The 16,586-nt window shown below is 38.4% G+C and overlaps 2 protein-coding genes across 6 annotated transcripts in view; both read right to left on the bottom strand.

The window, feature by feature from the left end:
* Positions 1-833: 833 nt before the first annotated feature.
* Positions 834-8,086, bottom strand: LOC128838217 (transmembrane emp24 domain-containing protein 11-like). Its single transcript, XM_054030239.1, has 5 exons — positions 7,865-8,086; positions 6,570-6,670; positions 5,567-5,692; positions 4,184-4,330; positions 834-1,067 (listed from the first exon to the last, which is right to left on the bottom strand). Exons 1-5 carry the CDS (start codon positions 7,992-7,994, stop codon positions 918-920), a joined length of 654 nt encoding a protein of 217 aa, XP_053886214.1. The 5' UTR covers positions 7,995-8,086; the 3' UTR covers positions 834-917.
* A 6,621-nt stretch (positions 8,087-14,707) lies between these two features.
* The window catches only part of LOC128838685 (spondin-2-like), a 115,428-nt gene continuing 113,549 nt past the window's right edge, over positions 14,708-16,586 (bottom strand). For all 5 annotated transcript variants that reach the window (XM_054031076.1, XM_054031077.1, XM_054031079.1 and 2 more), the window contains one exon: positions 14,708-15,487. In XM_054031076.1, coding sequence (XP_053887051.1) covers positions 15,309-15,487 — 179 coding nt within the window. In that variant the 3' untranslated portion in view covers positions 14,708-15,308. The remainder of the gene's footprint in view (positions 15,488-16,586) is intronic.

The raw sequence follows: 16,586 nt of genomic DNA on the forward strand, positions 1-16,586 counted from the left end.
AAGGAAATAGGACATAGGTTAGTAAGGAAGTAAGTTGCTAAGTGTTTGCTGTGATAGGAGATGCACACCACACGTCTTCTGCTTTTAAATCAAATTCTCCATAAACTATAACTAAATAAAACTTGTCAAATTATAGAAGCAACTCTCTCAACCCATCTGTTAATCCAATTGGAGGGGAACTACATGATTAAGTCATATACTGCAACGCTCCTGATAAATCCACTATGATCAGTACTCAAAAGTAACATCTGTGGCCTCTTAATTAAAATAAAAATAGCTTTCCAACAAAGAAAAACACCGAAGAACTGAAACTGTATCAATAATCTTACATATAAAGTTGACAGTCACAAATCTAGGGATTGCCAGGAATTCTATAATCCAGTCAGACTGAGTAGGATAGTTCTCACCTGTGATAATTTACGTAACTATTCAAGATTATTTGGAGTGTTTATGCAAAACTGCCAAAAGGCAGGATGGACTGCCAAATATATACCATTTAGATGTATATATGTATGGTGCTATTCAGATTAAGATATAAACTAAATCTTTAGAAGGAAGTGGGGGAACTACAGTTGGGATTCTGCCGAAAGAAATGGGAGGAGAGACCCAACAGTGTGAATCTGATAGGGGAGCAGGAGGTGGGAGTGGTAATTATTGAGAATGGGAGGCATGAGTGATGCTTTAGAAGAGTATATTGACAATTTCCTCCCCTCCCCTCAATTCATGTACTTCATATTTTCTTGTAATATTTTTCTTACCAGAGGATTACTGTACTACTTGAAAACTAGTTTAATTTCACCTTTTTATGTTAATAAGACATGAAAAATAGTGCATATTTTTGCATTTTGTGCTTTATTAATGTAGACATTATGCATTATATGTTGAATAATTTAGAAGTATATTTACTTCTATCAGTCTTAAACAAGCTTTTTAGCTATAAAGAAATCTTTAAGACATTTCATTTGCCAGACTCCAACTAAGATAAGGATTAATGTTTGTGCAAGAGCCCACCACAGGATATTGCTGTTTGTTTCTTCACTTGTCAATCGAAAGTACTCCTCACGTTCCTGTTGAAAAGAGGGAAAAGGCATAATTATTTGATTTAAAAAAATCTAAGTACAGTATTTGATGCAGCTACCTGGTATCAAGGCACATGTTGTCTGTCCACATACTGGAGAGAATGAACCAAGCCCTATACGATGTTCTCTTCTTAACTATAATCAATTTGATGAAAATAAGAGTTTGAACTTCTTATCCATATTACTTTCAGGGTTGCAAATCACAATTTGAGCACTGAACAACAGGTTATGTAAGGTTGGCTTTTGTGCTGCAGTGAAAGTGTGAGCAGAAGTTTCATATGGTCACAGGTTGGGCTGAGCATTAGGTATAGTTTTTTAAGCACATGCATACTTCCTACTGAAGTCAATGGGACTGAAATACATTCATAATGTTAAACATATGCTTACGTGCTCTCCTGAACAGGGATGGACTTAAGCACAGACTTAATTTTTTCCCTGAATTGGAGCCACAATAAGGCACTTAGGGACCATATATTTAAAGGTATTTATGCATCCGAAGAAGCAACTAGGTGCCTGGAACTAGATTCACAAAAGGGACTGAGTTTTGCAACACTGCAATCTGACCCTTCAATCCAAATTTCCTTCTCTGGGACCTGCTCCAGCTCCTGTTAAAGACAATGACAAAACTCGATTGATTTCAAAGGTATTGGATCATATCCTGGGCTTTATTCCTACTACTAAATTGGAGTAACTTGCATACAACTCCACGCTCATGACTGCAGGATTGAGTTGCTATTTCCATCCTAATAGACTTGTTTTTTTACCTTGTATGTGCATATGCACTACTCTGCACATGTGCCATGCAGGATCAAGCTCAGAAAGTCTCATGGGGCTTCCTTAATTACTTTTTCTTCTATTTTAGAGAGAATTGTTCTAAATAGAAAAATTAGAACAAACTGCAAAAATCCAGCGTTGTTATGCTTAATGAGCTTATAGCTGGCACAGGCACAAAGATTTCAATAATTTATTCAATAATATGCAATATATAGTAATAACACTCATAGAATTCATTCCTGCATTGCAAACATTCTTCATAGATATTGATCCTACAAATAGTGCATGTGTGCAAAATCATTCACATCTGTGTTGTTAGAATTGGGGTTTATGATGCTAAGCACCACAGTTAGCATTGTAGTTCCTATTATTAGCAAAAATTACTACTATGCATGCTCAAACAGCTTTTTTACCATTGCAGCTCACATTTATTTATTTTATTATTTTATTTATATACAACTAGATCTTGTAAGTGTCCTCCTTTTCCATCCATATTAGGATTGTTGAAACCATGGCTCAGACATGGATAAGGGAGAACAGTTGCTCTCCTGATACTTTCTCCCTTGCAAGCAACTGGTCAGAGATGTATAGAGTAGGCATAGCTAAATGCTATAATCTAACCCATATTTATTTAATTTTTGTGAAAATAATCATAGAATATCAGGGTTGGAAGGGACCTCAGAAGGTCATCTAGTCCAACCCCCTGCTCAAAGCAGGACCAATCCCCAGACAGATTTTTTGCCCCAGATCCCTAAATGGCCCCCTCAAGGATTGAACTCATAAGCCTGGGTTTAGCAGGCCAATGCTCAAACCACTGAGCTATCTCTGTGAAGAGGAGTGAAACTGAAATTACCATTCTTGTGCTCTGTTAAAAGTGTCTACAAATTGCTGTTACAGATGGAAAAGGGCTAATGTAGTGCCCATCTTTAAAAAAAAAAAAAGGGAAGAAGGAGGATCCAGGGAACTACAGGCCAGTCAGCCTCACCTCAGTCCCTGGAAAAATCATGGAGCAGGTCCTCAAGGAATCAATTCTGAAGCACTTAGAAGAGAGGAAAGTCATCAGGAACAGTCAGCATGGATTCACCAAGGGCAAGTCATGCCTGACTAACCTAATTGCCTTCTATGAGGAAATAACGGAGTCTGTGGATGAGGGGAAAGCAGTGGATGTGTTATTCCTTGACTTTAGCAAAGCTTTTGATACAGTCTCCCACAGTATTCTTGCCGGCGAGTTAAAGAAGTATGGGCTGGATGAATGGACTATAAGGTGGATAGAAAGCTGGCTAGATCATGGGGCTCAACGGGTAGTGATCAATGGCGCCATGTCTAGTTGGCAGCCGGTTTCAAGCGGAGTGCCCCAAGGGTCAGTCCTGGGGCCAGTTTTGTTCAATATCTTCATTAATGAACTGGAGGATGGCGTGGACTGCACTCTCAGCAAGTTTGCAGATGACACTAAACTGGGAGGAGTGGTATATACGCTGGAGGGTAGAGATAGGATACAGAGGGACCTAGACAAATTAGAGGACTGGGCCAAAAGAAATCGAATGAGGTTCAACAAGGACAAGTGCAGAGTCCTGCACTTAGGATGGAAGAGTCCCATGCACTGCTACAGACTATGGCCCGAATGGCTAGGCAGCAGTTCTGCAGAATGGTTTACCTAGGAAGGTGGTGGAATCTCCTTCCTTAGAGGTTTTTAAGGTCAGGCTTGACAAAGCCCTGGCTGGGATGATTTAGTTGGGAATTGGTCCTGCTTTGAGCAGAGGGTTGGACTAGATGACCTCCTGAGGACCCTTCCAACCCTGATATTCTATGATCTATGGAAGGATTTTACTCAGTCCTTCTAAAACAAATTCACTTTTAGGTTGAGATTAAGTATTGAGAATCTCAGCCCAAAATAGAATTTATCACAAAGTTATGAGCATGTGAAAATAGAGTTTAAATTAAAATCTGATGCACATACAACCTGAATTATAGCAGTTATGACCAGCAAAACTAAAATTAACCAAATGATTTAATTAGTGGAAAGTACTGTAGAGTAAAACTGATGATTATATAAAGATTAATTAATAATTAATTCTTAGCTTATATACTATATTTTGCTTTATAGCTGCAAAGTGTTTTACAAACCTTAATTAATATGTATTGTTCAGTTTTAAGTAATAACTTACATACGGTGGTCCACTTTGGTTAAATATTAATAGTACTTTTAATAACATTTAATTAAAAATAATACTACAACTAAATATTGTAATATGCAACCCAACATTTTACTTTCCAAATCCAGATGTTTCCATGCATTATTCTTTCATATTTCTATTAGGGAACAAACATACTCTGTGATAGTTTTGTTCTTTGGATATGTGATGAATTTGCTCAATTAGATGTCCGAGTCTAAAGTTAACTTCATTAACTTTGTCCTTGGCTTGAGCGATAGCTTCATCAAGAAAATGCTCTCCAACTCTAATGTCCAAGTGGATACGCTATGAACACAATAACAACAATTATTAGTCCCATGAATTTATAAAAAAAAAAAAGTCGTCAGAAACAAAGCGAGGCATAAATAACAAAGGTTTCTTTTTAGCCTTCTTATAGGAATGGTATTTAACTTATTTATAGATGTCCTTACTAAAGAGATAAGATATTTAAAATGTATATATTTCAAGGTTTTAATCTTTAATTACACAAATTTACATACTTTGTTATTAATGTTGTATTTTATACTAATGCTATTGATTCAACCAGTGTGAACTATTTATTATACTGTGTCCAACAAAGGGGAAAAAATGAACATGCTTAGGGCTACCCACTCTAATTAAAAATTGATACCATTATCAATTCTTTTTTTTAATACTCTTCCCACTTAGGTTGTAGCTGAAGCAAAGTCAGAAACAGAGATAATGAGAATCAGTCCTAGGTCTTCCACCTGGCATACTATAGCACTTCCAGTAGGTTATTAAATATGCTTCTAAAGGCAATTTTCTCCAGTTACTTCCAAAGTTTAGCTTGGTTTATAATGATATAAAGAACAATACATATATAATTCATGTGTGGCTCTCTCCCATAGATTTTAACTCTTTAAAGTTTATAGAGGTATTGCTCAAAGACACTGGAGCGACAGAAATGTAATAGCTTTCAGATAAGTAAGCTTTTGTACCTGCATTTGTGTTGATAAATCTTTCCCCTTATAACATTTCATCATATTAATCAGGACTTTGAAGCTTTACATAATCAAGGTGCTGTACAAATATTAATTAATCTGCACTGTATTAGACTGACTGTGCCCTGACTCTTTGGATATGAAAGGAAATTCTGTTTCAGCTCTTCATCTTCTGAGCTCCAGCATTATCTTTTTCAGTCACTAGGAAATGTCATATATTGGCTAATGAGTCATTTGCCAATCTCTGAGATAATTCATCAAAGCAAGATTCTTCTGGTTTCAAACACTGACCACAACCAAAATAATACAGAATGTTCTGCATGGGTGGCGCTCCACTGAATTCAGGAGGTCCAAAGGTCCACCTACATGGAATTGCTTTGCAAGATCAAAGAGCAACATTGGACACATGGATCCACTGAGATACTTTCATAATCCTTTCACTCTTGTCATAAATTATGCTCCTAGACCTCTATACTGTATGTCCATTTGTCTTCCAGAGCCTGTGGTTTAGATACGACAGATATCATCATTAAAAAGAATATTCAAGAAATACTCTTACCAGTTTACTTCCTCCAAATGAGATAAGCTTTGTGGAGTTAGACTGCAAACAGATATTATGCTCCCCAGGTAAGTGTGACGTAAAAGAGAATGTTCCTTGTGGACCATACAATTTTGACAACAGTAGCTGTAATGTGTTAAGTATATTTTTTTAATTTATGAACAACAGATATTAACATAAAAATAAAATGCTATGTATCATACCTCAGAATATTTTAATATTTAAAACTTAATATAAATTATATTGTATTATTAATATAAATACAATTAACCTAACTTTCACATTTTATTAAGGGAATAAAAACTAGAAAAAAATGTGGTCTACACTGAGAATTAAAAACTTATCTATAGACACTAAACTAAAGTCAAAATTTTCAAAAATGGGTGTTTAAGTGTAGCTTCTAAGTCCTTACTTTGGCACATAAATAAGTATCCTGATTTTCAGAAGTGTTGAACACCCAATGCAATGAAGGCAGTTGTTGTGAATTGCTGATATATGCATCCTGATGGTTAAGCTAATATTTTTGGTTTAATTCATCATCTCCTTCCTTTCTCCATACACAGCTACTGGCTTTACTATGTTGCTTCAGTAGTCAATACAAAACTACATTGTCTGTATGTAAAATATTGTTTTTTCAACTATATTTTAAGTATTCTTTGATGGCAAGCTTTTCCAAATCTAGATTTAACACAAAAAGCATTACCAGATTAAATAAATAAAAGATGACTAAAATCAAGGCACTAAACCCATATAGATACATGAATAAATGGCCTGGATTTCAAAAGTACTGATTACCCTTCTTCTCTTATTGACCTTAATGAAACCAACATGTGCTCTGCACTTTTGAGAATCAGACCACTTATTTAGCTGCTTAAATATGGATTAAGGAACCAAATTTTAGGCACCTATTTTTTTAAATATTGTCCATTCCCCTTAGATAGTATGACCTTCCAGTTCCAAGAGTCAGTACAAATTTCTCCAAAATGTGAATAATAAGTTTTACCTCTTTAGTAGGAGTTGTAATGGTCACAAACATTCCCAAACCAGGCGCAGATTCAAGAAACCTGTGTTCATGTATGTCCCATTGCTGTACCTTGTAACTCCCTGAGAAGACAGATACAAATCTGTTAATTACAAGTTAGTATATTAAATATCTTTCACTTTTTCATTTTACATCAAGTCACTATAAAAACAAAATTAAGTACAAGATAACTTACATATTTAATAGAATTATGATTTTTTCCAGTTCACCATATAATTAGATTGTGGCATTTTGCACCACAATGGAGTGAGCAAGAAGTTACAAACCAGTGAAAGAAAAGTGACAATTTATTATCATTGCCTTGCATGCTCTGGCCTGGTTAGCAAGCCATGGCACATGGCAAATAGTCCCAAAAGTTCAGGTATCCATTACTCAAATTACGTTTTTATGATTGTCTTTCATGCAGCCCCTAGCACTTGTGAACAACAAGTGATCAGCTCTTTGATGGTTCCCTGACAGTCTTGCATATTTCTCCTTCTCAAATAAGGGCTTTTTGCTTTCTCATTCTCTGGGAAGATTTTAATGAACTCAGTATAAAACACTTAGTGGAATGGTCCTTTTTTTTAGCAGGTCTTGAATGAGGTCCTGACCACTGGTAAACAGAAAATGCAGATCTCACATTGGTGGGGGAGAGTGGCAAAACCGTGCTATAATAGGAGCCCTGGGAGTAATGGTTGACTAAACCAGAATTCCTCCGAGAAAGCACATACTGCAATGGCATCTCCAGCACTGTAGAAATAGGTGCCTTTTGTGCTTTCCATCTTAGCTCAGCCAGCTCTTCTGGTCTGTGCAGAGGACTCTTGTAGCAACCTGCATGGAACTTGGAGGGACAAGCACAGGAGATAGAAGGGAAGAGTTTGGAGAAGGCATCAGGAAGCCATTCTGTGTGCACATAGCTTGAATGCTAGCTGCTGTCACAGCAATTCTGTAACTAATTCTCTTAATAAAGAGCCAGTTTAGATTCAGAAACATGGAGTCCTCTCATGTTATTACTCAGCACGCAGTACACGACACAACTGTAACACTCATGGCTAGCATGGAGCAGTGGCTATAGTGCAATTCCATATTGTGACTGGCACTGGGAGTAAAGAAGGAAATGCTCTTTGTGCCCTGCTCACCACACCACCACTCATTCACCTAAGCAAGGCCAGCCACAGGGCTTTGGCATTATATATCAGGCTATCAGCATTAGAACTTCATAGATTAACATTTTAAATATTAAACACATTGACCATCATGTAGCAACATCTACCTACCAGTAATCAAGGTATCACTTGGAATGTCTTCTATTATGCATTTCTCCTCTCTTTCCCCTGAATGAAAATACAAAGCAGGTGAGACAGCAACCCAGAAGCTCAAAAGAATTCCTATTAAGTGGCTCTTCATGATTTTGGTGTATCCTTTTGGAAATGATTAGTTAGAAATGAGCACAGCTCTGTGCTCACTCCTTGTTTGCTGTTTATCAGTGTGGTTTTGGGAAAAAATGTGAGAAAAGACATCTGGCAGTTACTTCAGTTATTTATATATGTGTATGCGCTACCGAATGAGATAAGTAAAAGATAATTTGTGAAGTCTGTCCTACCATGAAATTTTATTCGTAGCTCAGATATATGAAGTTTATTGGACTAATTTATAATTCTGTGTGTGTGTGTGTGTGCGCGCGCATGCACACGCACGCACTCTCTCTCTCTCTCTCACACACACACACACGGACTACATTAGGACTGAAAGTGCCACAATGGGAAAATGCAATACTTCATGTTTTTCTGAGTTGTATCCTTTTAGTGTGTTTGTCAGCCTTGACAGTTACTGCTGGGTTTTGGTCCAACAGGTCAGCTGAGTATTCTCTGTGTGTGTATTTAAAAATAAAATCCAGCAAAGCTGCTTTCATAGTCAATAAGATGGCCAGGATCACTAAGTAGTGGAATGTTCCTATCAATGGATGTTGTCATTATGAGAAATCAAAATTGTTTGGGGAGGGGTGTAAATAAATTAAATTTCTCTCTTGCTCCTAAGTTCAACAAACAAGAGAAAAATAAAGATTAAAATAAACTAGTCTCTGCTTCCAATTCCAGCATCACTGCACTGTCTGGGATAATTTCTGTCTATTGAGTTGCCTGGCAACATCTCAAAGTTTTGCTGTGTTATTATTTCTGTTCATCTGTCAAAAGGGATCTCTGTTGTGTATGTGCTAGTGACCAAAAATGCCTTTTTTCAAGGAAAGGTCTCCTTCTATGGCACAGGATCATTCAAGAAAAACAGTATTTTCCATGGAAAGGATGTATTTTGCAGTGCCTGTTGCACCCTCCTCCTCCTTGTGTTTTCTCCCAGTATCCCATTTCCCCACTTACCTCCAGGCTTACGTCATCATCCCCGGGCGAACCTATTTTAAAGCCCTCCTCACTAGGTTAGCAAGTCTGCCTGCGAAGATGCTCTTCCCTCTCTTCATTAGGTGGATTCCATCTCTTCCTAGCAATCCTTCTTGCTGGAACAACTTCCCATGGTCGAAGAATCCAAAGCCCTCTCTCCGACATCACCTGTCTAACCACACATTTACCTTGACAATTCAACGGTCCCTACCTGGGCTTTTTCCTTCAACAGGGAGGATGGACATGAACATGATTTGTGCCTCAAAATCCTTTATTCCTCTTCCCAGAGCCACATAGTCTGCAGTGACCCGCTCAAGGACATTCTTTGTAATATCATTGGTGCCCACATGGAGGAGTAGGAAGGGGGAGTGGTCCTCACAGACACTCCATCACATCCTGAATTCTAGCTCCAGGCAAGCAGCACACTTCTCGAGTTTCCCAGTCTGGACGACAGATGGATGACTCCATCTCCCTTAGGAGGGAGTCCTCGACCACCACCACCTGTCTCCTCCTCTTGGGAGTGGTGGTTATAGAACCATCATCCCTAGGACAATGCATCCCATGCCTTCCAGTCAATGTGGTCTCCTTCTGATCCCTTCCCTCAAATGACTCTTCCAAATCATTCTCCGCCATAGTACCTGTGCAGAGAACCCAAAAAAAGTTTCTTACCTCTATCTGCACTGGGGATACATGGGTTCTCCTCTTTCTCCTTCTGGAGATCACATGCTGTCAGTTTTCTTCCCCATTCTGCACTGCCCTCTCAGATTCTGTGCCTGCAATACCAAATGCTGCACTGCCCTCTCAGATTCTGTACCTACAATACCAAATGCTGACTTCTATCCAGAAAATCTTCATTTTCTCTGATGCAATGCAGGGTTGATACTTGGGTCTCTAGTCCTTTAACCTTCTCTTCCAATATGGAGACCAGCTTGCACTTCGTACAGGCGAAGTTGCTTCTATCCTCTGGGAGAAAGACAAACATGGCACATCCTGTGCAGGTTACAACCACTGATCGCTCACTATCCATAATGTCTTTCTTCTAAGAGCCTCTTCAGATGCTATATTTACTGCTCACAGAAGCCTGAAAGGCGAAAACATCCTAGTGAACTCCCATGCGAACTCCGTTTGCCTGTCCTCTGTTCACCGCTCACTCGGTTTGCAACTGGCTGCTTTTTTATCTGGCTGCTGGCTCATAGCACTTGGCCCAGCTCAAAGCCTTCCCTCCAATCAACCATTCAAGGCCCACTTGGAACAAAGCACTCCCAATTCACACTTTTCAAACAAACAATCACACGATCAAACAGTCACACTTTTCAAACGAACACATGGTCAAACAGTCCCTGAAACTAGCTCCAGTCAAACAAATGGTCACAGCAGACAGACACTCGGCTATTCACCCCATCAGCTCACAACACAGCCCTCCTAATGCAGCACTCACCATAGTACAAGAGCCCCTTCCAGTAGTTGGTTCACTCATGTTCTCCCCAAGAGGACAATTGTGCACTGGACACACACATTTTGGTACATTTATGATAGAGAAGATAAGGAAAAAACATGCCTTGCATTTAGAGTGGAAGGTGGGGAGGCTTGTGATGGCCCTCAGTTCCTATTGGAGTTCCTTCCCTAGTCTTTGCCCAGATCCAAGAAAGCTCTGTCTCCTGCACAGACAAGCTTTATCTTTATTGCAGAAAGTTCCATTGTGCCAGAGGAGTGAAATTGTCGATCACATCCTCATCCCGGAGCTTTAGTCAGTCTTTTAGTTACTGTTGGCCCAGACAACTGAACCCATTGCAGATGAAGACTGAGACCTTGCACTTGATATGATATTCCATGAGAAGACAAAGTAGGGAGTGGAGGACGAGACTGATGTGTTCGCAGTAGCTAGTGTTGCTGAGCAGACATGGTGCACTAAAGCACTAAAGGCTTCATTCCCAAGTATATTGCATTGCTGTAGTCCAGCCAAGAGGTGACAAACATGTGAGTAACTGTGATTAGGTCATCGTTTGCCAGGATGGGACAGAATCTCCTAGCAACTAGAGATGGGACAAAGTGTCACTCGTGGATGCTGCTGTGTGAGATCTTAATATCAGTGAGGAATCCAGGAACATTTCTAAGCTACAGACTAAATTGGCCTATAGCGAGGGAGTACCATCAACCAAAGGAGACACTCCACTGTGGTTGTAAACCTTTAAAAATGCTTTCCTCTGCCTATTAGCATAACCTCTGTCTTGCTTGGGTTCAGCTTCAACCTGTTGGGTTTTTTCCATGAGCTGATGTTGTTCAAATTGTGTGCCATCTTGGTGGTATTGGTATCATATTTTGTGAAAGACAAGCAGTGTATCATCTGCATATTGCTGGCACTTGGCATCTTACCAGTTCACTCTGTGCCTGTATGTAGCTGTTGAATAGAACAAAGACAGAGTTGATACTTTTGAGACTCCACAAGTGAGGGGTCTAATAATAGAGGTGCAGTTTCTTATCAAAGCTGCAGAGAAGTTCAGGAGGATCAGAGTCTGTCCTCTGCATTGGCTGCAGGAGATCATCCATCAGTTCCACTAAAGCCTGGCCTGGATCTAGATTGTGCCATAAAGTGAGGTGAGGAAAGAACAACTACCAGGTATACTGTAAACCCAGAGTAGTTTTCTGAGGCATATGGCGTTTCCTTCCTTCACTGTGCCAGCCCTTAATTTCCAGGAAAGGACACCTATGCATAGAATTTTTTGCAGCCTTTGTCACAATCTGCAGATGACACACATGGATATCTTTGTAATGCCCCAGTATCACAGTGTCCTCTACAGTTTCCACAAGGTGAGCCACAAGATTCTGGGAGATTCAAGTGCTTTCATAGTTGACTTGCAAGGATACATTTGTTTCACAATAGCTGCTTCAATCGTTAATAGACAAATACAGGCATTTACCTCAGGATTCCCACCTCCTGTCTCAAGGGACTATCCTTCATCCTGATTTGGGGACACAAACAGCAAGTATGTGAAAAGCAAAACCTTCAACACAGCAGATTTACCATACAAATAAGTGACCATATCCTGCAGGCTAGGAAACTTGGTTATAAATGCACCCTCATGGCCAAGATTGAGTCTGCTCAACAGGCAACTCCGGCCAACAAAAGGCATGTGCAGGAACGCATCAGGGAAACTCTTCCCCAGCCCAGGAGCACCTGTTCCACACCCCCTGGTGTAAACACACATACCAGCATAGTACAATGAATATAGGAAAAGCAAATATTATTTACAGAAGGATGATTGGAGCAAAACAACGTGAGGGAAGCTAGGGGGAGCGGTAAAACAGTGTTATATCCAAACACAAGGCTCCGCAGGTCCAGTGGTACCACAATACAAAAGGACAGACACCAAGCAATGTGTCTACACTCAGAGTCCAGGAACCCTGGGCAGAGTTCCAGTATGGCAGTGAGTATTGGGTGCTCCTGCTGGTCTTCGGCGCCAGTAACCTTTCAACAATAAACCTCTCCGGTCCCTTTTCTGCCGCTCTCTGCAAAGCCACACAGAGCGACAGCCTCCCCACTTAGCTAGCAACAGCCTCCCTCCTTATGTCCAATGCAAGGTCACATGCCCCAGTACTCATGGCCCCATCCAGTTCTGGGCAATTGTGATACTGAGTCCAGCTCCGGTTTGTCCATCTCAAGTGATTCTTCCTTAGCATGGTGCTCCTCCTGGCTCCTGTCCTGGGGCATCCCTGGTTGGTCACTCTGTCCCGCCAAGGATTCGGGCTCGTTCTTGGCTGCTTCACTATGTGAGGGCCTGCTTGATATAGTCCTTCCCTCTGTAGCTACAGACAGACCTACCCTCTCACTTTACCTCTCTCCACACCCCTGGAACAACCAGCACTTCCTCTTGCTGCAACAATCAGCACTCCCTCTGCCTCAGGACAAGGTTTTAAAGGGGCCATGCTCTCTAAACCCCAAGGGGGTTACATAAATGTCATAATGGAAGCGGTGGTTGAGTGCTTTTGAAAAAACAGCCCCAATTTGCGGATGCTGAGTACTTGAAAAATCTGCCCTTTATTATATATTTCATGTTGTTATAAGTTACAGCTGTTGCCATGAGATCCCGTGGAAAATATTACAAGTTCCTTCTTATCCTCTCACTCCTAGTGTTTGTAACCATCACATATTATGTTTTAACTTAGGGTTCTATCATCAGTCCAGGAACATGGACTAGTAATAGGATTTGGAGTCTTTGGCTGGTTATCAGTCAACAGTTCAAATTCTGTCCAGGCCACTAATAGGAATGATGCTGGAGGCTGAAATCATCCCTTGCAGTGACATGGCTGTCTCACAGAGCAAGATGGCCCATTGAAATGGGGCAAAGAGCAATGAGAATGGATTGGGGAAGGGGCAAGGGAACAGAATAAAAGCAGAGAGCATACTTCACATGTATATTTTAATACATTTTAAAGTTGTTCTGATACCCTGGTGATGGATGTAATTGTTTATCTAGGTATTTATACAGTTAAATAAAATAAAAACCAAAAACAGAAAATAAGGAAGACTTCTGTATAGAAAATAAAGAAAGAATGGAAAAGGACATAAAAGTAATACAGAATGTGGAGAGACCTGAGAAAAGTTCCTTTCTCTCCAAAATCAGGATATTTGAGAGCTAATGAACCTGTAAGAATGTGGACACAGGAGGAACATGGAGAAAAAGAAGATGTTATAAACAAGAATAAGTGAAACAAGGGAGATGGAGGACAGGAGAGTGATAATCAGAAGAATGCAAGGCATCCAGAAATGACAAAAGTTAGTTTTTTTTTTTAAATACTTAGCTGTATTCAACTGGAGCCGAGTGTTTGTTTTAATTGTTTATTCAGTGTTTGGAGGACCAGTATGTACTATGCTGATAAAAGTTCTAATTTCTTCAGGACTCGTCAGGATCCTCATCTGAGTCCTATAAAAAAAGTGTCAGAACTTTTAAGTGTTCCTGTACCTAAAGAGAATGCAGTGTGCTGTGTCCCTTTTAGTATACAAAAATGGTTTTCATAGATGGCATGTTTCAGAATGAACCTGCCCGGCCCCATCCAAGATCTTTCTTGTTCATATCTGTGCCTTTCTTATTTTTGTATATTTTCTAGGACAGTGCACTGTAGACCTATAAACACCAACTAGCTTAAAAGTTTTCTGTTGAACTCTTATATTTCAAAAATCCTTTCCCTATGTTATAACTAAAAACTCTGCATAACCCACGTGCTATCATTTTTTCAACCAATTAGCTATTTGAGTAACAAAATTCACAGTCTGGAACAGTTTTTGATATATTATGCTTTGTGAAATCCATACATAATTCTGTTTTGAGTCATTTAAAAACAAATCTATAATTTCTCATTTATGCCTCAAAAATTTGTGATTTTTACATAAACAAATAATTCACATCCACATGTGCTTTTAGAGAAACATGGACACATTTATTTCATACATGTAGAAAATGGTATAACTTATAGTCAGCTGAACAGACTTTACAATTTTTCACCAGTTATTTCCCAGTCAGTTTATTTGTGTAGGGATCCACACCAAAGATCAGTCAGTTTTTAAATCTGGAAAGAGATTCAACTCAACTGAGTTCAGTGGCTCTCCATTAGTATCCAGACTTTTGAGTGCTTATATGAAGCTTCTGAGCTGAGTAGTTTTGTAGTTGGCATTTTTCCAATGTCTGAGGAAAAACAAACCTCTCGCTCTGCATGCATAGGATTCAAGACAAGTTTACGCAGTTATTTTATTGTCCTAACTATGTTACAATATCTGGTCACTCTGGTTTATATAAGTGTTTTCCAAAGAAGTGTACTCAATTAAACATGATAAAAGAAGTCAACATTAATGCCAATAAATTATAATAAAACATAATTTACAGCAACATAATAATTAGCTTTACAGATATAAATAAACAAATTTAAATCTACAAATTCTAATATTTAAGAATGTATGTGATAATCTAGATTGTACTCAAAAGATTTGTTAACATAAATGAACTGTGCAGTATGTCCAAAATTTTCTTTCCTGCCACTAGATGGTACTGCAAGAACTTACACAATATTTGTAGAAAGGAATGGGTTCCGTGGATTTTGTTTTGTTTTCCCTGTAAATGATCAAAAACTGTTGGACTAAAATTAAGTAATTAAAAAAAGTCTTGATATCAAACAATAGAATCAGCATCCAGTCTAATTAAACATTTCAATAAAACATTACAACATACCTGAATTATAAGGAATAGTGACTGACATGGAGTATAGATTCAACTAAATCTAACCTTAATTTAAATGATCTAAATTATCGTCTATTCTTTATTCCATTGGAAAGGAGACTTCAGACACAATTGTCTGGTTCACATTCTGTTTCTTCATCCAGGTTTGGACAAGGAGTTCCATTATTGGCAGGTTGAAGGCGTACATAACGAGTTCTGGTTTTGGTCCCTATCTTTCCACAAGTACCTCTGCAAAGACCCCAGGAAGACCACAGTGAAATCTCACAGTCCAATGGTGTTTCTGTAACATATATAAGAAGAGGTCATTTGACAGAAATATGTGCTTAAGGCAAACACATAGTTGGTAAAATGTACAAAACTATTAGCATATTGTCCTTACTTATATAAATATAAGGCTGATGTTTGTTTTGATACATGAAGAATTTACTATCAGTTACATTACTGATAATATTAAAAAGATCTACTTGAAAAAACAGAATTAACATGTTTTTAATTTTACATTCCTTTAATAAAAGCCATATGTTGTCTAGTAAATAAAGACATCTGTTTTCAGCTCCTGAAAAGGTAGATTTTTTTACTGTAATGTAGAGGTTGTTTGAGGTACTGCATTAGTTATGGTATAATACTTATTTAGTTGAGAATTTAAAATGTTCTTTTCATGGAAAACTTTAAAATGAGCATGCTCTGAAAATAGAATTGTATTTTATTGTCATCTCATTACTAATAACTCATTTGCCCTTGCATGGCTTGCTGGATAATACCAGTATTAAGATTTTTATCAAGTTTATTTATATACTCTGGGACTTCTTTGTATATATTGTTCCTATTCATTTCATTTTCTGTTTAAGTCCTATTCTATTCTTCCTCATGAGTAAAGAAAATGCTAATTCTTTTTATGGCTAAATCTCCTTGTAGTTAGTTTTTGGCAAGAAAAGGTAAAGCACCTTTTATACACACAGTCTTCCCTTTGCCAATAAAATAAATTGTATAACTAAAAGCTTTTTAATACTAATATCCTTTACATTTACTACAACCAAATAAATCAGAAATTCTGTAAAGTAATATATACATATATACAGAATATATATATGAATGATATGTAAGTTATAAAATTCGTAAAGAAAATAGACAGATACTCTCTCCCTCTGCAGTTGGGAGGAAATATGTCTGTAGTCGCGGATCTCTATAGACCTTGAGTGGATGGGGAACATGGTTTGACCTTTGGTAATTAAATCTTTCCTTATGCCTGTGGAGTAAGTTTTTTATATGGATTAAGTTACTGGTATATACACAAAGTGGAGACTTCTGACTAGGAATGTCCAACAAATGCTTTACTTACAATGAATTGCTGTGATTCAGTCTGTGTTGCTCTTATTTTA

Source organism: Malaclemys terrapin, chromosome 5 (genome assembly GCF_027887155.1).
Source record: "Malaclemys terrapin pileata isolate rMalTer1 chromosome 5, rMalTer1.hap1, whole genome shotgun sequence".
NCBI lineage: Eukaryota > Metazoa > Chordata > Testudines > Emydidae > Malaclemys > Malaclemys terrapin.

What these genes read in the sequence shown, in the direction of transcription:
- LOC128838217 (XM_054030239.1), bottom strand. Translation starts at nt 7,994, where the DNA reads ATGAAGAGCCACTTAATAGGAATTCTTTTGAGCTTCTGGGTTGCTGTC. An exon ending in AAGTGATACCTTGATTACTG is followed by an intron (nt 6,671 to 7,864) that starts GTAGGTAGATGT and finishes CTGTCTTCTCAG; the next exon opens with GGAGTTACAAGGTACAGCAA. An exon ending in CATTTGGAGGAAGTAAACTG is followed by an intron (nt 4,331 to 5,566) that starts GTAAGAGTATTT and finishes TTGTGTTCATAG; the next exon opens with CGTATCCACTTGGACATTAG.